This window comes from Oncorhynchus tshawytscha, linkage group LG13 (assembly GCF_018296145.1).
Source record: "Oncorhynchus tshawytscha isolate Ot180627B linkage group LG13, Otsh_v2.0, whole genome shotgun sequence".
Taxonomy (NCBI): Eukaryota; Metazoa; Chordata; class Actinopteri; order Salmoniformes; family Salmonidae; genus Oncorhynchus; species Oncorhynchus tshawytscha.
The window spans coordinates 54590245-54611916 of NC_056441.1; the positions used below are offsets into that span (position 1 = coordinate 54590245).

At 40.5% G+C, this 21672-nt stretch overlaps 1 protein-coding gene and 1 long non-coding RNA gene across 3 annotated transcripts; one reads left to right on the forward strand and one right to left on the reverse strand.

The window, feature by feature from the left end:
• Window positions 1-326: 326 nt before the first annotated feature.
• Window positions 327-5887, reverse strand: LOC112265187. 2 transcript variants are annotated; one of them, XR_002955733.2, is made up of 3 exons: window positions 5795-5887; window positions 5367-5481; window positions 327-375 (listed from the first exon to the last, which is right to left on the reverse strand). It is a non-coding gene; the product is annotated as an uncharacterized LOC112265187 (long non-coding RNA). The 2 variants fall into 2 exon arrangements; XR_006078662.1 differs by lacking the exon at window positions 327-375 and adding an exon at window positions 4611-4882.
• A 77-nt stretch (window positions 5888-5964) lies between these two features.
• Window positions 5965-21098, forward strand: LOC112265180 (phosphatidylinositol transfer protein alpha isoform). Its single transcript, XM_024442273.2, has 12 exons — window positions 5965-6121; window positions 7567-7597; window positions 10661-10806; window positions 11960-12051; window positions 13934-13941; window positions 15287-15361; window positions 15880-15963; window positions 17701-17778; window positions 18366-18476; window positions 18832-18954; window positions 19125-19183; window positions 20400-21098. The coding sequence occupies exons 1-11, from the start codon at window positions 6105-6107 to the stop codon at window positions 19170-19172; spliced, it is 813 nt and encodes a 270-aa protein (XP_024298041.1). The 5' UTR covers window positions 5965-6104; the 3' UTR covers window positions 19173-19183; window positions 20400-21098.
• The last annotated feature ends 574 nt before the right edge of the window (window positions 21099-21672 follow it).

Sequence of the window (21672 nt, forward strand, 5' to 3'; positions counted from 1 at the left end):
TATTAAATACATTTATTACATTTATTACATTTATTAAAGTGGCCAGAGATTTGAGTCTGTATGTTGGCAGCAGCCACTCTATGTTAGTGATGGCTGTTTTTCACTCTCTCGGTCCCTGCTTTGATGCACCTGTACTGACCTCGCCTTCTGGATGATAGCGGGGTGAACAGGCAGTGGCTCGGGTGGTTGTTGTCTTTGATCTTTTTGGACTTCCTGTGACATCGGGTGCTGTAGGTGTCCTGGAGGGCAGGTAGTTTGCTCCCGGTGATGCGTTGTGCAGACCGCACCACCCTCTGGAGAGCCTTGCGGTTGTGGGCGGAGCAGTTGCCATACCAGGCGGTGATACAGCCCGACAGGATGCTCTCGAATGTGCATCTGTAAAAGTTTGTGATTCTAGGATGAGTTACATTAATCATGTCAGTAAGGGCTGGCAACATTACATTAATCATGTATGTAATGGCTGGCAACATTACATTAATCATGTCTGTAATGGCTGGCAACATTACATTAATCATGTCTGTAATGGCTGGCAACATTACATTAATCATGTCTGTAATGGCTGGCAACATTACATGAATCATGTCTGTAAGGGCTGACAACATTACATTAATCATGTCTGTAATGGCTGGCAACATTACATTAATCATGTCAGTAATGGCTGGCAACATTACATTAATCATGTCTGTAATGGCTGACAACATTACATTAATCATGTCAGTAATGGCTGGCAACATTACATTAATCATGTCTGTAATGGCTGACAACATTACATTAATCATGTCTAAGGGCTGGCAACATTACATTAATCATGTCTGTAATGGCTGGCAACATTACATTAATCATGTCTGTAATGGCTGGCAACATTACATTAATCATGTCTAAGGGCTGGCAACATTACATTAATCATGTCTGTAATGGCTGACATGATTACATTAATCATGTCTGTAAGGGCTGACATGATTACATTAATCATGTCTGTAAGGGCTGACATGATTACATTAATCATGACTGTAAGGGCTGACATGATTACATTAATCATGTCTGTAATGGCTGGCAACATTACATTAATCATGTCTGTAATGGCTGGCAACATTACATTAATCATGTCTGTAATGGCTGGCAACATTACATTAATCATGTCTGTAAGGGCTGACAACATTACATTAATCATGTCTGTAATGGCTGACATGATTACATTAATCATGTCTGTAATGGCTGACAACATTACATTAATCATGTCTGTAAGGGCTGACATGATTACATTAATCATGTCTGTAAGGGCTGGCAACATTACATTAATCATGTCTGTAAGGGCTGACATGATTACATTAATCATGTCTGAAGGGCTGACATGATTACATTAATCATGTCTGTAAGGGCTGACATGATTACATTAATCATGTCTGTAAGGGCTGACATGATTACATTAATCATGTCTGAAGGGCTGACATGATTACATTAATCATGTCTGTAAGGGCTGACATGATTACATTAATCATGTCTGTAAGGGCTGACATGATTACATTAATCATGTATGTAAGGGCTGACATGATTACATTAATCATGTCTGTAAGAGCTGACATGATTACATTAATCATGTCTGTAAGGGCTGGCAACATTACATTAATCATGTCTGTAAGGGCTGACATGATTACATTAATCATGTCTGTAAGAGCTGACATGATTACATTAATCATGTCTGTAAGAGCTGACATGATTACATTAATCATGTCTGTAAGGGCTGACATGATTACATTAATCATGTCTGTAAGGGCTGACATGATTACATTAATCATGTCTGTAAGGGCTGACATGATTACATTAATCATGTCTGTAAGAGCTGACATGATTACATTAATCATGTCTGTAAGGGCTGACATGATTACATTAATCATGTCTGTAAGGGCTGACATGATTACATTAATCATGTCTGTAAGGGCTGACATGATTACATTAATCATGTCTGTAAGGGCTGGCAACATTACATTAATCATGTCTGTAAGGGCTGACATGATTACATTAATCATGTCTAAGGGCTGACATGATTACATTAATCATGTCTGTAAGGGCTGACATGATTACATTAATCATGTCTGTAAGGGCTGACATGATTACATTAATCATGTCTGTAAGGGCTGACATGATTACATTAATCATGTCTGTAAGAGCTGACATGATTACATTAATCATGTCTGGCTGACATTATTACATTAATCATGTCTGTAAGAGCTGACATGATTACATTAATCATGTCTGTAAGGGCTGGCATGATTACATTAATCATGTCTGTAAGGGCTGACATGATTACATTAATCATGTCTGTAAGGGCTGGCAACATTACATTAATCATGTCTGTAAGGGCTGACATGATTACATTAATCATTAATGACATGATTACATTAATCATGTAAGGGCTGACATGATTACATTAATCATGTCTGTAAGGGCTGGCAACATTACATTAATCATGTCTGTAAGGGCTGGCAACATTACATTAATCATGTCTGTAAGGGCTGGCAACATTACATTAATCATGTCTGTAAGGGCTGGCAACATTACATTAATCATGTCTGTAAGGGCTGACAACATTACATTAATCATGTCTGTAAGGGCTGACAACATTACATTAATCATGTCTGTAAGGGCTGACAACATTACATTAATCATGTCTGTAAGGGCTGACATGATTACATTAATCATGTCTGTAAGGGCTGGCAACATTACATTAATCATGTCTGTAAGGGCTGCATGATTACATTAATCATGTCTGAAGGGCTGACATGATTACATTAATCATGTCTGTAAGGGGCATGATTACATTAATCATGTCAGGGCTGACATGATTACATTAATCATGTCTGTAAGGGCTGGCATGATTACATTAATCATTAATCATGATTACATTAATCTGTAATGGCTGCATGATTACATTAATCATGCAGGGCTGACATGATTACATTAATCATGTCTGTAAGAGCTGACATGATTACATTAATCATGTCTGTAAGGGCTGGCAACATTACATTAATCATGTCTGTAAGGGCTGACATGATTACATTAATCATAAGAGCTGACATGATTACATTAATCATGTCTGTAAGGCTGACATGATTACATTAATCATGTCTGTAAGGGCTGACATGATTACATTAATCATGTCTGGGCAGACATGATTACATTAATCATGTCTGTAAGGGCTGACATGATTACATTAATCATGTCTAAGGGCTGACATGATTACATTAATCATGTCTGTAAGGGCTGACATGATTACATTAATCATGTCTGTAAGGGCTGACATGATTACATTAATCATGTCTGTAAGGGCTGACATGATTACATTAATCATGTCTGTAAGGGCTGGCAACATTACATTAATCATGTCTGTAAGGGCTGGCAACATTACATTAATCATGTCTGTAAGGGCATGATTACATTAATCATGCAGAGCTGACATGATTACATTAATCATTAATCATGATTACATTAATCATGTAAGGGCAGACATGATTACATTAATCATGTCTGTAAGGGCTGAAATGATTACATTAATCATGTCTGTAAGGGCTGACATTATTACATTAATCATGTCTGTAATGACATGATTACATTAATCATGTCTGTAAGGGCTGACATGATTACATTAATCATGTCTGTAAGGGCTGACATGATTACATTAATCATGTCTGTAAGGGCTGCAACATTACATTAATCATGTCTGTAAGGGCTGACATGATTACATTAATCATTAAGGGCTCATGATTACATTAATCATGTCTGTAAGGGCTGACATGCATTACATTAATCATGTCTGTACTGTAAGGGCTGGCAACATTACATTAATCATGTCTGTAAGGGCTGACAACATTACATTAATCATGTCTGTAAGGGCTGACAACATTACATTAATCATGTCTGTAAGGGCTGGCAACATTACATTAATCATGTCTGTAAGGGCTGACAACATTACATTAATCATGTCTGTAAGGGCTGACAACATTACATTAATCATGTCTGTAAGGGCTGACATGATTACATTAATCATGTCTGTAAGGGCTGGCAACATTACATTAATCATGTCTGTAAGGGCTGGCAACATTACATTAATCATGTCTGTAAGGGCTGGCAACATTACATTAATCATGTCTGTAAGGGCTGGCAACATTATATTAATCATGTCTGTAAGGGCTGGCAACATTACATTAATCATGTCTGTAAGGGCTGGCAACATTACATTAATCATGTCTGTAAGGGCTGACAACATTACATTAATCATGTCTGTAAGGGCTGACATGATTACATTAATCATGTCTGTAAGGGCTGGCAACATTACATTAATCATGTCTGTAAGGGCTGACAACATTACATTAATCATGTCTGTAATGGCTGGCAACATTACATGAATCATGTCTGTAATGGCTGGCAACATTACATTAATCATGTCTGTAAGGGCTGGCAACATTTCATTAATCATGTCTGTAAGGGCTGGCAACATTACATTAATCATGTCTGTAAGGGCTGACAGCATTACATTAATCATGTCTAAGGGCTGGCAACATTACATTAATCATGTCTGTAAGGGCTGGCAACATTACATTAATCATGTCTGTAAGGGCTGGCAACATTACATTAATCATGTCTGTAAGGGCTGGCAAATTTCCAAAAAGAAAAAGGGCCTTTACTGATAAAGGAGGTGTTTCATTATAAAGTAATGCTGCTGAGTCTCGAGTCTCCACCAGAGGACAGGATATTACAGTTTAATACGACACCCAATCTCAGACACCCAATTCAAACGATTTAGTCTTGGGTGTCGTTAACACACCTACTAAGTGAGTTGGAGTGAGAACTGGATGTTTCTGGTGCAGGACACTTGAAGTGATACCTAAAAAAAGAACAATGCGATCCCCCAAAAAACAGTTAGGCAGTTTTGATAATTGCTTGTTCACTGGGGATTAATTGCTGTGGGGTAATTCAAGTAAACATTAACCTTCACGTGAAAAGCATAATTCTGTAACAATGCATGTTTTCAACTCTCACCTAAAATCATCACGGTAATGGGAGTGGTTAACACAAGTGAAGACTGGTGGGAGGAGCTATAGGAAGACAGGCTCATTGGAATTGTTGAAAGGGGATAAATGGAATGGAGTCAAATGTGGTTTCCATATGTTTGAGGTGTTTAATTCCATTCCAGCCATTACAATGAGCCCGTCCTCCTATAGCTCCCCCCACCAGCCTCCTCCGACATTAATTAATCATTAATCATCATTAATCATTAATCAAAATGTTGAAATGTTACAGTGAGATGAAGTTAGCATAGGTGGTTGACAATAGTAGCATCCACAGTTTCATGTTGCTCCTGACCTGACCTTGATAGTGGATTAAGGTAGGTCTGGAATGGATGGATTCTTTGTGTTGCTCTAGTCTTGCTCAGGCTTATTGAAGGCTGAGCCACTAGTTTGACTTGCTGGGGATGCTACTAACCTGTTCCAACAGACCAACACAAGAAAACACAGGGTGTTACTGGGTTCACCCTCCACCAACTGTCACAGCCAATAAGCCTGAATGAAGAGTGAAACCAGGAGAACTGGAATAACATTTGGTCTCAGTGAAACTGAACCACTGTGACAGGTGAAACAACTTACAAACCAATGTACTTTACTTTTAAAAAACAACAACATTGGACCTAGGCAGATTTCAGTTGAAGAGCCGACAGTTTTCCATAAGTAGGCTATCTACAGTGCATGCCTCTATGTGGCATGTGGTACAATCCAGGCATAAGAAAAAATAATCTCACCTCTGTCATTAGAAATAAGAATGTGTGTGTGATCAGCGCAAACAATGGACAATAAATAGTGTGGCTGTATCAGGTTTGTATGTTTTGTTTAGAATAAGGGTGGTTACTGGGTTACTGACTGGAGGTGTGGTCGCCACCAGGACGCCGCGCCCCTTTCGGCGTCTGTCAGGAAGTGAATTAAAGAAAAATAGGAGCGCAAAACCGCGGAGACCGTGGGGCGCAGCGGGTCAAACACACAGGGGCCGATTTGGAGTTTTTACCAGTAAACTAGGAATCTGAATGCTGCATATCCACGGACAACACTGCAAAAATGCTCATTAAAGAATTGTAAGTAAAAATGTTGAAAATATATGCTGTTTAGTCAAAACGTGTTGCGCAGGAGAACGATGGATGCGCTGTCATACACAGGCAAACATTGGCAAAATTCCTTGCGTGACAGTTATCCTGCTCTATTCGTTTATAGTGTTTTCCTCTGTTAGTCTAGTATTGCCTACTTACTATTTGGGAATTCGAAAAACACATGTGCAAGCTGTCAAGTTTGTCAATGGAGAGGGCTATTGACTGCTTGTTGCCCGTGTCCTCCCTGTATGGACATACTCATTGAATGAATTCATCAAGTAAAATATTCATTAACACATTGGCCAAATTGGAAATGTATTGTCATTTTACCAACATTATTTAATGAGCTTAATTTACAAAGTGCCACTTTAACATTGTAACTATAACTAGAATTATAATCCCCCCATGCATCATCAGGCCTACTAAAACACATAGAAGGGTGTGCCTTTATACACTCGTATGCCAAGTATACACTTGCATGCCATGTCATCTAACTCATTGGTTACTAGAGTCAACAACTGCCATATCAACGTGTCATCCTGATGCCTCAAACCTGCCGGTATCAATACCGTATAATTAGTATGGTGCCTGTCTGGGCTCCCATTACACCCAGATATGTTATAATGAAATATTCAGGCGTGCTTAGACTGGGAACAAGTGGTGATTATTGCCTATTGTATACGGGCAGAGGATCGGGACAAACCTAATTGTTTTCTGACAGTAGAGATCTACACCTGGCTTCAATTTCCTCCATGACAATATTACAGCTAGCATCAGTAGCATGTTGCAATGTTTATAGTTGGTAGGTAGAGCTGGCCAATATGGTCAAAAATCCATAAGGCGACAAATTGCCTGTCTTGATGCAATAATGAAAAATAGAACATTCATGTGCACCACATTTTATGATCCTTTAAACTACCGCTACTAGTTTGGTGGTTGTAACCATCTCTTGTCCCATTAACAGTCACCCATATTAGCAAACTTATTTTATTTCAAACTTCACATTTCTCTAGTACAGCCTACTTATTGTAATGAATGATATCAGCAAAATGCCTGCGATAAGTGATCCAGTATGGTCGGTATCGATTCATTTTTGGTTTATCGTCCCAGCTCTATTAGGCTAAACTTGTTTTTGATTAGCCTACTATTAGAAGTTATTGTCAGTCGAACTAATAAATCAAGTGATAAGTTAATTGAGCAATGACATTAGTCATGAGCTGCAGGTGTAGTTGTGTTGTAAAGTGACGTTGCTCTCTCTCTCTCTCTCTCTCTCTCTCTCTCTTTCTCTCTCTCTCTTCTCTCTCTCTCTCTCTCTCTCTCTCTCTCTCTCTCTCTTTCTCTCTCTCTCTCTTCTCTCTCTCTTTTCTCTCTCTCTTCTCTCTCTCTCTCTCTCTCTCTCTCTCTCTCTCTCTCTTCCTCTCTCTCTCTTCTAGTCGAGTCGTCCTCCCCATATCTGTGGAAGAAGTAAGTACTGACTGAGTCATTTCTTTGTGTCTTAAACTCTTGCTTCATGTTACAAATCGAGCTGGTTAAGCTACATTCTCGTTTTCTGATGCGACCGTCAAATTGAGCTCAACCATTAGCTAGCCCTATAAATGTGCCGTATACACCAGTGGAACATGCATGGGGCTAACCCATTATCTAGCATGCCTATGCTCTTGAGGAATCAGGGCAGTTTGTCTGCATTATGTTCCTCTATCCTTGAAGTTCCTGTTTGTACATGCCTTTTTATGAAGATGTGTGTGTGAGGGGGGGCGTGTGTGTGTGTGGGGTCATGTGTGTGGGGCGTGTGTGTGCGGGCAGTTGGCATGGTTTCCATTATGTTTACATTGGCAGCATATTGGTTGCAGTGGTTAGCTAGCCACACACATTCAGGTCAGACGTCAGAAACTATTAGCTATGTTAATTATAACAGAGCACCGTATTCTGACTGAAGTTTAGCAGTTGAAGTCATTAGTTGTGGGTCGTTCCATGTCATTTCAGCAAGCCAGAACACCCACCATCTCCGATTGTTCTGAAATAATTTCTGTAATTCGAAACGGATAGGATTAACAGTCCTGCAACATTATTTTGTTGAAATATAGTATAATCTCTGAGAAATTAAGCTAATGTATTGTACCCAAATTGGCCAATTTAATTTATATAATATTCAATAAATATAGTACCTGACATCCGATTTGGACCAAACTTTTTTCTAACAATGAGCAAACCATGAGGAATCCAGAGAAATGGTTAACAGACCCCACACCAATCCCATCCCAGTATCAGTTCTCAATGTCTGACAAGTAGTATGGAGCTGCAGCTCTGAGTATTGTTTCTTCATCCTAATGTATTCGCAGTGAATTTGTTGATGTTTTTTCCCCCCTGTTCAGAGAAATTTGTCATTTAAGTTGTTAGGTTTATGGCCCATCCTACATCCTGGTACTACCAGGTTCTGACCACTAGATGGTGCTGTTCCTGCTATTAGGTGGGAAAAGTTTGAAGAACTTGTTAAAGGGATAGTTCACCCAAATTACAAAATTACTTTGATTTCCTTACCCCTGTAAGCAGGTATGACAGCAAGGAATATTAATCTTTCGATTAACCGAAATGTTTCTTTTTTTGGTTTTTAAACAACAAATTGACTGACGTCGGTTCAATTATTTGAATTCCATTTCGTTCAGTTTTTTTGTCTGTGAGCTCAATGCGCACATAGCGCTGCAGTTTCTCTTGAGATAAATTAGATCATGCCCGAACTGTGCGACCTAATAGGGAGTTGTAGTTTCTAAAAGACCAATGTTCTACAGAAAATGTGCTTATGTTTGATTTTCACAATTTTATCCATAGAAGGGTCCTTTTGGAGGAAAGATTGTTGAAATATATTTGACAATTGTATCTTTATGCATAATTAATTGAAGTTGGAATATTTGTGATATTTTGGCCATACCCAGGCCTCCTTTAATACTCCATAATGTTTCATCTGTAGGTGCTACAAAACAAAAGGTGGTGTCATATGAAGCTTTACTGCTTGCTTTGTAATATGAATAGTATTTTGATTGAAATAACAGATTTCTTACATAAATGTAGGAATATTAAGTAGGTGTATTGAAGAATCGAAACATGATTATTGAAAATAAACCTTTATGGATTTGGCAAATTTTAAAATATATTGTTGAACACGATATACTCTAGATGCATATCAAAGTTTCAGAGTGGGGTCTCTGCTACTTTTACTTATAAAAATGGATTCAAAATGGTTGGACTCTGCTGATGATTTGCAGGATGTGCAATGATACAAGTAGGGCGGCAGGGTAGCCTAGTGGTTAGAGCATTGGACTAGTAACCGAAAGGTTGCAAGTTCAAATCCCCGAGCTGACAAGGTATAAAATCTGTTGTTCTGCCCCTGAACAGGCAGTTAACCCACTGTTCCTAGGCCGTCATTGAAAATAAGAATTTGTTCTTAACTGACTTGCCTAATAAAATAAAGGTAAAGAAAAAAGGGGGGCTGTGATTGGTTAAATTGCCTACTATGCCAATTTCTCTGTATAAAATAGGCCATACCTTTAAAACTTCCAGGCCAGCCAGAGGAAGATGGCCAGATGAGTCACACACACTTAGGGGAACAATAGATGAAACACTGGTTTTACACGTGTTGTCACATTCCTAACCACCCACTTGCACATGAGATGGAGCCACCAAAATAACTCTATTTGGTAGAGGATGTGATTTTACCCCCCTCTTCCTCCAAACAGAGCTGTTTCACCTGTTGAAAGCATCTCATCAAATCAGCCCCGTACGAACTACCAACCATACACACTGCACTTAAAACTCCACCACGGGCGCACTAATGCCCTGTAATTGGAAGGCTAGTCTGTGATTTAATTGTCAGTTTGCTGTTGGTTGCTGAGGAGTGTTCATGTGTAGCAAGTGAGTCACCAGTTCCCTGTGAGTCACTAGCTCCCTGACACACAGTGGCCACGTTCCAGCACAACGTTATTGTAGTCACGCTGCACACAGCAGCCAATGGTCTCGTTCCACGTCATCGACTGCTGCTGAGTGACTCAATGCCTGTACTGGTGGATGGATGGGGTGTGCTGCCTAGGCTGGGACAGCAGAGTTGGAGACTGTAATCAACCTGCCAAATGTCTTCGACAGAGCTCAACATCCTCACAACACTGGCGAGCAGCCAATGAGGGAGTTGTTGGCAGAGAGACTGTCATCTGAAGGCTATTACAGGATGTTCCTTATGTTTGCTGATAGTCCTGTTATGCTGTTAAACTGAAGTCGGTGTCTGTCTGGGCTTAATGCTCAAGGAATGTCCGGCGGAGGAAACAGAAAACTGTCCCTGTCCAGGTGCTCTGAGACGTGAATAGTCAGGGATGTGAATGGGGGGAACTGAGTTAATTACAATCCCCCTTGTTCCTGAATTAATTTCCCTCACATTTGTGCCCACTGAAGTGGTTGCAGCTGTCTGTTAATGCAACTGGTGAACAATGGGAATGATTTAGTCTGTGTAACTGTAACTCACTCCTGTCTTCCTCTCCACAGTACCAAGTGGGTCAGCTGTACTCTGTGGCTGAGACCAGTAAGAATGAGACGGGTGGAGGAGAAGGGGTGGAGGTGCTGAAGAATGAACCCTATGAGAAGGATGGAGAGAAGGGCCAGTACACCCACAAGATATATCACCTGCACAGGTACGATTGGTCCACCCATTCATCCATCTACCCAACTACTCCCAACCACCCACCCGCACCACCCACATGGTTAAAACTATGAATTTGAGTGGTTACATTTCTCCAGCTCCATCCCTCAGTTTCTGAAAAATTGGTGTGGTGGTCATTTTATTTCAATTGCAGATTTCCCCTTTATACAGTACATCAAAATCATCATTACATTTTTTTTTAAGCTTTCAAATTATACCGAACAAAAATATAAATGCAACATGCAACAATTTCAAAGATATTACTGAGTTATAGTTCATATAAGGAAATTTGTAAATTTAAATTAATTCATTAGGCTCTAATCTATGGATTTCACATGCCTGGGCATTGGTGCAGCCATGGGCTCCCACTGCGGAACCAGGCCCAGCCAATCAGAATGAGTTTCTCCCACCTACCCTCAGACGATCCCACAGGTGAAGAAGCCGGATGTGGAGGTCCTGGGCTGCTGTGTTTACATATGGTCTGCGGTTGTGTGGCCTGTTGGACGTACTGCCAAATTCTCTAAAACGATGTTGGAGGTAGCTTATGGTAGAGAAATTAATATTTAATTCTCTGGCAACAGCTCTGGCGGACATTCCTGCAGTCAGCGTGCCAATTGCATGATCCCTCAAAACTTGACAACTGTGGCATTGTGTTGTGTGACAAAACTGCACATTTTAAAGTGGCCTTTTATTGTCCCCAGCACAAGGTGCACCTGTGTAATGATCCTGCTGTTTAATCAGCTTCTTGATATGCCACACCTGTCAGGTGGATGGAGCCTAGTGGTTAGAGCGTTGGGCCAGTAACCGAAAGGTTGCTGGATCGAATCCCCGAGCTGACAAGGTAAAAAGCTGTCATTCTGCCCCTGAACAAGGCAGTTAACCCACTGATCGCCGGTAGTGTTGAAGATACAGATCCCTCATGGTAGGGTGGGCTATACAAATAGGGTGAACTTTGAGCATGTCTATCTCCTGAATGTTTTTGTATTTGGGGCCAAAAAATCACTTTCTCACCACTTCTACCATGGGCAAGCATGTGGAGAGTTTTGTTCAAATAGGTGTGTTCATTTGGGTGCGGTGGATGTGGTCAAAAAGGGATGAATTCATATGGATCGACCCCATAATAATATCTTCCTTTCTCTCTGCAGTAAAGTGCCAAACTATGTGCGCATTCTGGCACCATCAACTGCTCTTAACATCCACGAGAAGGCCTGGAATGCTTACCCCTACTGTCGGACGGGTAAGTCCCCTGCCCTTTGTTTACCTACCCCTTCTGTAGAGACAGAAGATGTTGAATAATTAACTTGGCCATACATGCTAGCAGCCAGCACTGTGAGGACATGCTATTGGAATCTTTGTAATGTCTGAACCTATAGCCAGACATTAGTAGCCAGGGTATTAATAGTGTACAGTGCCTTCGGAAAGTATTCAGACCCTTGACTTTTTCCACATTTTGTTACGTTACAGCCTTACTCTATAATTGATTAAATTCTATTTTTTTTCCTCATCAACTCACACACAGTACCCTATAATCACAAAACAAAAACAGGTTTTTATATATATATATATATATATAACCCCCCCTTATTTACATAATTATTCAGACCTTTTGCTATGCGACCTGAAATTGAGCTCAGATGCATCCTGTTTCCATTGATCATCCTTGAGATGTTTCTACAACTTGATTAGAGTCCACCTGTGGTATATTTAATTGATTGGACATGATTTGGAAAGGCACACGCCTGTCTATATAAGGTCTCACAGTTGACAGTGCATGTTAGAGCAAAAACCAAGCTATGAGGTCGAAGGAATGGTCCTTAGAGCTCCGAGACAGGATTGTGTCGAAGCACAGATCTGGGGAAGGGTACCAAAACAAATTCTGCAGCGTTTGAAGGTCCCCAAGAACACAGTGGCCTTCTTAAATGGAAGATGTTTGGAAACATCAAGACTCTTCCTAGAGCTGGCCGCCCAGACAAACTGAGCAATTAGGGGAGAAGGGCCTTGGTCAGGGAGGTGACCAAGAACCCGATGGTCACTCTTGACACAGCTCCAGAGTTCCTCTGTGGAGATGGGAGTACCTTCCAGAAGGACAACCATCTCTGCAGTACTCTACCAATCAGGCCTTTATGGTAGAGTGACCAGACAGAAGCCACTCCTCAGTAAAAGTCACATGACAGCTCACTTGGGAGTTGAGACCTTGAGATACAAGATTCTCTGGTCTGATGAAAACAAGATTGAACTTTTTGGCCTGAATGCCAAGCGTCACATCTAGAGGAAACCTGGCACCATCCCTACGGTAAAGCGTGGTGGCAGCATCATGCTGTGGGAATGTTTTTCAGCGGCAGGGACTGGGAGACTAGTAAGGATGGAGGAAAAGATGAATGGAGCAAAGTACAGAGAGATTTTTGGTGAAAACCTGCTCCAGAGTGCTTAGGACCACAGACTGGGGCAAAGGCTCACCTTCCAACAGGACAACGACCCTAAGCACACAGCCAGACAATGCAGGAGTGGCTTTGGGACAAGTCTCTGAATGTCCTTGAGTGGCCCAGCTAGAGTCTGGACTTGAACCCGATCTAACATTTCTGGAGAGACTTGAAAATAGCTGTGCAGCGATGCTCCCCATCCAACCTGACAGAGCTTGAGAGGATCTGCAGAGAAGAATGGGAGAAACTCCCCAAATACAGGTGTGGTAAGCTTGTAGCGTCATACCCAAGAAGGCTCGAGGTTGTAATCGCTGCCTAAGGTGCTCCAACAAAGTACTGAGTAAAGTGTCTGAATACTTATGTAAATGTGATATTTCCATTTGAAATGTTTTATTAATTTGTAAAAATGTATAAAATCAGTTTTTGCTTTGTCATTATGGGGTATTGTGTGTAGATTGAGGGGGGAAAAACAATTTAATACATTTTAGATGAAGGCTGTAACGTAACAATGTGGAAAAAGTCTAGGGGTCTGAATACTTTCTGAAGGCACTGTGTGTATCTGTCTGTCTGTATATATATGTGTGTGTATATATATATACATACATACATACGTCTTATCAGTTTGGTTGTTATCTTATCTGTTCCCCTAAACATTGTTTACTCTCTGTCTCCTCATGTCCATCCCTTCCCCTATTGCAGTTATTACAGTAAGTACTGTTTTCTTCTATACATTTACACATACAGTATGTTGCTGTTTACTTGCACACTATTCAGCTGTAAACATGGTGAAAGAGGAGCTGGTAACCTTGCCTGTCAAAAGGAAAGAAGAGAAGCAGATGGGGCTGACTTAACACTTGGGGCTCCCGAGTGGCACAGCGGTCTAAGGCACTGCATCTCAGTACTTGAGGCGTCACTACAGACACACCGGTTCGAATCCAGGCTGTATCACAACCGTAATTGGGAATCCCATAGGGCGGCGCACAATTGGCCCAGCGTCGTCCAGGTTTGGGCGGTGTAGGCCGTCATTGTAAATAAGAATTTGTTCTGAACTGACTTGCCTAGTTAAATAATTAAATAAAAGAAAGACTGACACTGGTTTCGCCAGCGTCCGTGTGTGTCAGTGGTGTTAAGTACTTAAGTAAAAATACTTTTAAGTACTACTTAAGTCGTTTTTTGGGGTGTCTGTACTTTACTATTTATATTTTTGACATCTTTTACTTCACTACATTCCTAAGGAAAATAATGTACTTTTTACTCCATACATCTTCCTTGACACCCAACAGTCCTCGTTACATTTTGAATGCTTAGCAGGACAGGAAAATGGTCCAATTCATGCACATATCAAGATAACTGGTCATCCCTACTGCCTCTGATCTGGCGGACTCATTAAACACACTGTAAATGATGTCGGTGTTGGAGTGTGCTCTGGCTTTCAGTAAATATAAAAAGAAAGAAAAAAAAGAAAATGGTGCTGCCTGGTTTGCTTAATATAAGGAATTTGATTTATACTTTTAGCTTTGATGATTAAGTATGTTTTAGCGATTACATTTACTTTTGATACTTAAGGATATTTAAAACCAAGTACTTTTAGACTTTTACTCAAGTAGTATTTTAGTGAGTGACTCACTTTTATTTGAGTCATTTTCTATGAAGGTATCTTTTACTTTTACTCAAGTATGACAATTGGGTACTTTTCCCACCACTGATGTGTGTGCTTATGTGACTCTTTCAGCTGTTGTTACTTGTACCACTGCTCTTAGCTAATGTATTCCTTAAGTTGGAATCACTAACAGTCCATATATTACAGACTCCGTTTTAGACCTGGGTTTGAAATCTTTCAAATCATTTAAACGTTTGCTTTAGCCTACATAGATTACCAGATTGGTGGGGTTTACAGGTTAGGGACTATTCTATTGATTGATTAAGCCGGGCGTGCTCAATCGAGCACAGATCAAGTATTTGACAGGATTTCAAATAGTGTTTGAACCCAGTATGCGTTGCTCACTTGAGACTGATCTTGTTCTTATGTATTGCTCTTCCTTCCTCCCACAGAATGAATACATGAAGGACAATTTTCTGATTAAAATTGAGACGTGGCACAAGCCCGACATGGGGGATCAGGACAATGTGAGTGAGCAGCTAATGTCATGAGTCTGAATGCATACCATGTCAGCCATGGAACTCCAGCACATCTAATTCAGTTAGCAGACGTCGCTAGTCCTTTAATTCGACCATTTCCCCTTTTACTGTATCTGTCCGACTCTTCCATTGACGTCATGTCAGACACTTAATTCCACTGACGTCATTTGTGTCCATTCCACTCACTTTGTGAAAGGATACAGAAACCCTTCTCTTGTGCATATTTGTTGTTGTTGTTCTCAGACCTGCTTTGTTGGGTATGACACTGAATCAACATTTACACAACGTATCAAAGTGCCCTGTTATCAGGGTTTGGGTCAATTCTATTTCAATTCAATTTCCCTTGAAATTGGATTTAGAATTGCAATTTCAGTTTATTTCCTGAAACGAGTGGATTTAAATTGGTCCACAATCCTGCATGTTATACCTGGTCTATGTAGTGACTACTAGAGAGGCATTCTGAGCTCTTGAAGTTGGTAACTTACTATAAATGATTCCCTGCATAGGTACATGGACTAGACCCAGAGCAATGGAAGAAGACTGAAGTAGTTTACATTGACATCGCTGACAAAACCCAAGTGGATGCCAAGGTGAGAGCATTGGTGGATCTGTGAGAATGTACTAGCAACTTATTATTAGTAATAAGCATGCTTTAAACTCTCTTACTTTTCTAAACCCAGACGGATCAGGGTTGTACTCGAAGGCAGTAAATTGAGGGGGAAAAAAGTGACTGAAACAGGGAGGGACTACCTGAACTAGTTCAATAGAAATTCCCTTACCGAGAAAGCAGGCTTCTGGCAAACAGTTGTGGCAAATTTGCAGACAGCTCATATTTTCAAATGAAATTAGTTTTGTGGCCAACTGTTGCGACAAATTTTGAGGCGACTTGTGAACTTCTGGCAAACAATTCTAGGAAACTTGTGGTGAACTTTCTACTATTTGCTGCAAATTTGCTTCAAACTGATTATGAATATGCAAATTAGATAAGGTTTTTGATTACTTTGTGTATTCACAACATTGAAATGTTGTATGTACATAAACCAAATCACATACACATTAAAATGCAGTGCCTTCAGAAAGTATTCACACTGCTTGACTTTTTCCACATTTTGTTGTTACAAAGTGGGATTAAAATGGATTTGTCATTTTTGTCAACGATCTACACAAAAGAATTCTAACATTTGTAAAATGTTGTATATATTGATTAGAAAAGTATTCAACCGCCTGAGTCAATACATGTTAGAATCACATTTGGCTGTGATTACAGCTGTGTCTTTCTGGGTACATCTCAGAGCTTTCCACACCTGGATTGTGCAACATTTTCCAATCTTTTTATTATTTTCAAAAATTCTTCAAGCTCTGCCAAATTTGGTTGTTTATCATTGCTAGACAACCATTGTCAGGTCTTGCCATAGATTTTCAAGCAGATTAAAGTAATCCATCTCTAAAAGTGAAGTTTTGCTTTGATGTCAAGTCAACTCATGTTGCTACCTTAGCTGTTGTGGTAGCTAACATGCTACTGAACAGTGAAACTAGCATATTGACATGCATATTATTGGTGTTAGCTAAAAGACAGAAATGTATTCACCTAAAAATATAAGTTAGCTAGCTAGCTATCACATCAATTGTGAAAAATATGAAAGCTATCATGGCTAGCTAGCCAGTCAGTGACGCTGACAGATTGAATCTGATCTAGCTAGCTAGCAACAAAATGTGTTTCACTCTATCCCATAAAACATGACATTGCTTACCAGGCATCAATTAGCTTAAACTATTTATGAGTTTATTAGCAAGTTAAGACACTCACCAGACAAATTTGGTAGGTAGTTAGATAGCTTGGTATCCATTTTTCAACAAATGTTTCTTCTCCCTGACTGGTCGTCATCAACGGTTACTCGTCTTGGAACTCAATGTTTAACAGAAATGGCAACAATAAATATTGTTGCCACAGGTTTTCTCTGAATGTTTATGGGTTTGCCACAGATTCAAATACAATCTTGAGCGAATTGTTTGCCAGAAAAAACCTCTGGCGAACTGTTTGCCACTATTGGCAATAAATATTATTGTTATTGTTGACAAAGGTTTCCCGCTGATTCAGCACTAGTGGCAAACATTTGCAAACTTCTGGCAACATTTTGTGGCAAATTTGGACTTTGCCACAATTTTTGTTGTTGTAGTAAGGATTAACAATTGTTTTTATTTACAAAATGTTCTACTACATTTTGCAACGGTGTGCCCTAATGAATATGACCCAGTTACCTGGACAGAATTAAATAAAACACTGTCACCTTTGCATCTTACGCATCTGCTCACTCTGCTCCACACAGGACTATAAGCCAGAAGAAGATCCTGCCATATTCAAATCAGAGAAAACAGGCAGGGGCCCCCTGGGGCCTAACTGGAAGGTACTACCCAAACCAATATTGCAACATTGTTGTCATATTTTTCACATCAGCTAATTTCACAAGGAGCTGTATCAAGAGTCATACAGTATATTTAGAGAGTTGGGCCAGTGCTGTGTTTGTCAGAACATTCCAAGAGAGACAATTTCACCTCCAAAGTAGCTGCTAAGTGTTAATTGATGCTTCCGCATTGTGCTGTTTTTCTGATAGTTTTCCAAACCTATGAAGATGTCCAGTGAAAGCAGATATACAATTTGTTGACACCACAACACAGTACCAACTTGGATACACATTGTCCCCAATGCTAATCGGTAAAAACGTCAGTAAAATTCGCCGATCTGTTTTGTTTGTTTACAACGGGTCATTTCATAGGGAATTGTCGGACGGTGCTCTTGTATTGTTATATCACCCAAAATTCGAAAATAAAGGAGGCCAACATGGCATCTGTTCTAAAATCTGGCCGTGGCACTCTTACTATACTGTATGGCTCTGGCTGTTTCCATTCTGGTTCTGAAGCTCCATCGGTATGTGTGTCATGAACTATTCTGCCTCTGCCTGAGGGTGTAATAACTTTGTCTTTACCTCTGCAGAAAGAGCTTCCCAGCAACACAAACTCTCCTCACATGTGCGCCTATAAGTTAGTCACAGTCAACTTCAAATGGTGGGGGGTCCAGAACAAAATTGAGAACTTCATTCAGAAGGTGCAGTAAGAGAAAGAGACTCGTCAATTATTCCAGTGTTTGCATCATATTCTGTTATGGGGCCTTCATATCACCCACTGTACATGCAAAAAAAATGACTCTGTCCTGAAACCGTGAAGAAGAAACTAGTAGACGCGTTTGGCTGAGAAATAAGATATCCGAAGCTGTGCGGTCTCTATGGGTGTGACTAAAGACTAGTTTACAGTAAAGATAAAGGGTTTTCTGTCCTCTAGTGGCCAGGCAGTGATTTGCCATAGAAATGTTACTCCAAGTTGCACATCATAAATGCTGATATTAATAGTATTTGTTCCTTGTAATTCTTTAAAAAAAAAATCTTCCCCGCTTTGATTTCCAGCAAGAGAAGCGATTGTTTACAAAGTTCCACAGACAACTGTTCTGTTTGATTGATAAATGGATCGGACTGACAATGGAGGACATTCGACGTATCGAAGAGGAGACCCAAAAAGAGCTGGATGAGGTAATGTACTGTACATTTGTTTGGTCTTTGGCATTAATTAACTCTGAATGAGATGGACTACTGTCTTATCGGTTTTGTCATTAGCTTACGGAAATTTGCTAAATGCTTTGTTGTTGTCCTAGATATCCTACTTATTGACGTGTATGTGTCTTTGTGTGTGTGTCTTTCAGATGAGGGTGAAGGATCCTGTCAAAGGGAGTTCTGCTTCAGAGGACTGAGGCTGTGACCCGTGAGTACCGCTCTGTCTGCTCGTCAGTGGCCGTGTTCAGGGTCGCTTTAAAGCGATTTGCATCCGGAAACAATAACGAGCGTTTCTTATTGGACAAGTCCATGTCGTCCCTCCCTGTATAAGTTCATTTTCTTCCGCTTGGTACCTAATGAACAAGACCCATGAAACGAGGAGCCTGCACCTTACCCCACATGACTCAGCTACCGTGTTATCAGTGTCATAGTGTAATCGCTCCCATCTCATACTTTATATCAGGGTTTCCCAAATTTGGCCCGCTTTTGATTTTATTTGCCCCCCCCCCAAGTTTTCTGAGCTAGAAAAAACGTTTTCATATGTTTTATTTTGGTGTTCTACATAAGACTGTAAAGACAACAGCAAATCAGCTCCAAGTGATTTTAATTTTGGAAATGTGTTCCAAAGTATTCCCATGCGTAATAGAGAGATACTTTCTGTGGTTGTACACAAATGTATGCAATGTTTGAAATGATTGTTTTAGTCAAATATATTATTTTCGGGTTTCTTGCGGTGCAGTTGTTTTTTTAAATGTACTTTTTACCCCTTTTTTCTCCCCAGTTTCATGATATCCAATTGGTAGTTTTACAGTCCTGTCCCATCACTGTAACTCCCATATGTACTCTGAAGAGGCAAAGGCCGAGAGCCATGCATCCTCTGAAACACGACCCTGCTAAGCAGCACTGCTTCTTGAAACACTGCTTGCTTAACCCGGAAGCCGGCCGCACAAATGTGTCGGAGGAAACGGAGTACATCTCAGTGTGCATGCGCCCGGCCCGCCACAGGAGTAGCTATGGTGTGCGATGGGAAAAGGAAATCCCGGCTGGCCAAACCCTCCCCTTACCCGGACGACGCTAGGCCAATTGTGCGTTGCCTCATGGGTCTCCCGGTCCTGGCTGGCTGCGACACAGCCCGGGATCGAACCCGGATCTGTTCTGATGCCTCAAGCACTGCAGTGCCTTAGACCGCTTGCGCCTCTCGGCAGGCTTGTGGCACAGTTATTTTTTCTTTCTGCCCCCTGACCACCCGCTCAAGAAAGAAATTGGCCCGCGCCTGAATCTAGTCAATCCCTGCTCCATACCCTCAAGCAATATGTCCTCTTATTGTGTGCAAGGAAACAAGACGTGTCCATCTTACAGAATTTGCATTTGATAGAAGACTATAATCAAGTCTGACAAATCTTTCTCTCCTTCCACTTTTTCAGATCTGTTACTGAGACACCAGCATTTCTGCCCTGCCCCAGTCCTTGGGAATAATATGGCTGTATGCAGACTTGACCCAAGGCTCTCTTCATCTCTGTCCCAGTCCTCTAAGGTCCTCCTATACTGTCCAGGCAAATCATGGAGAGGCCCCAGCAGCCCAGAGGTCCACAGGCCCCAGCAGCCCCAGAGGGCCATCCCATTCCTAACTAATTAGGTCATTTGTCCATTTTTTTTTTTTTTTATGGGAATTTTGTTTTAGAGTTGTAATGATAGTATTTTCTATTGTCTTAAGTCCTCCATGTGTTTTGTGGACAAAGCTGAATTTGTTGGTTTCTCCTCCTGTCTTTCAAAACACGCTGTCTCTTGTCTCTGTATTCCCCTCTTGGTTACAGTAAATGTTTCTTGCCCGAGGCCAACCGGACAACCTGCATCAGCAGGCTGAAATCCTGTTGTAGTGTTATGGCTTTGGGCTTAGGGATTTTTGGGGCAAAGAATATGGAACAATGTACCTGGTCTCTTCTTGAATAGAGATCTGAGTAAAAAAAAAAAACAAACATATCCTGTACTGTATTTTTCTGTATTTATTCACAGGTCATTTTCTCTGTTGGATTGTGTAACACTTTTGTGCTTTAATGTATGGAGCGACATGTAGTTGTTCTATACGACCTATATTATTCAATATTAAAAACAATATATTTATACTCTTTGCATTCTGTGATTGTATTCATTTAATTTGTGCAAGAGAGGTGTTCCCATTTTTATGACATGCTTGATTTTTCTTCACATCCTTTAAGTCAAAGAATTTCACCATATTGCAAAGAAATGGTTTAAAAGATCAAGATAAGTGAATCTCTTAACCCATTGTTCATATGGTTTTTCAAAATGGAACTCACATCAGCAGTTTCCTAACTAACACATTTTAATCCCATTTATTTTCCCGCAAGGTTTATGTAGATCTACAGACATTAATTTAGACCGCAGTTAGACTGACTGAACAGAAGCAGAGACACTAGTTTAGACCGCAGTTAGACTGACAACAGAAGCAGAGACGCTAGTTTAGTCCTCAGTTAGACTGACTGAACAGAAGCAGAGACACTAGTTTAGTCCTCAGTTAGACTGACTGAACAGAAGCAGAGACACTAGTTTAGACCTCAGTTAGACTGACTGAACAGAAGCAGACTAGTTTAGACCTCAGACTGACTGAACAGAAGCAGACTAGTTTAGACCTCAGTTAGACTGACTGAACAGAAGCAGACACTAGTTTAGACCGCAGTT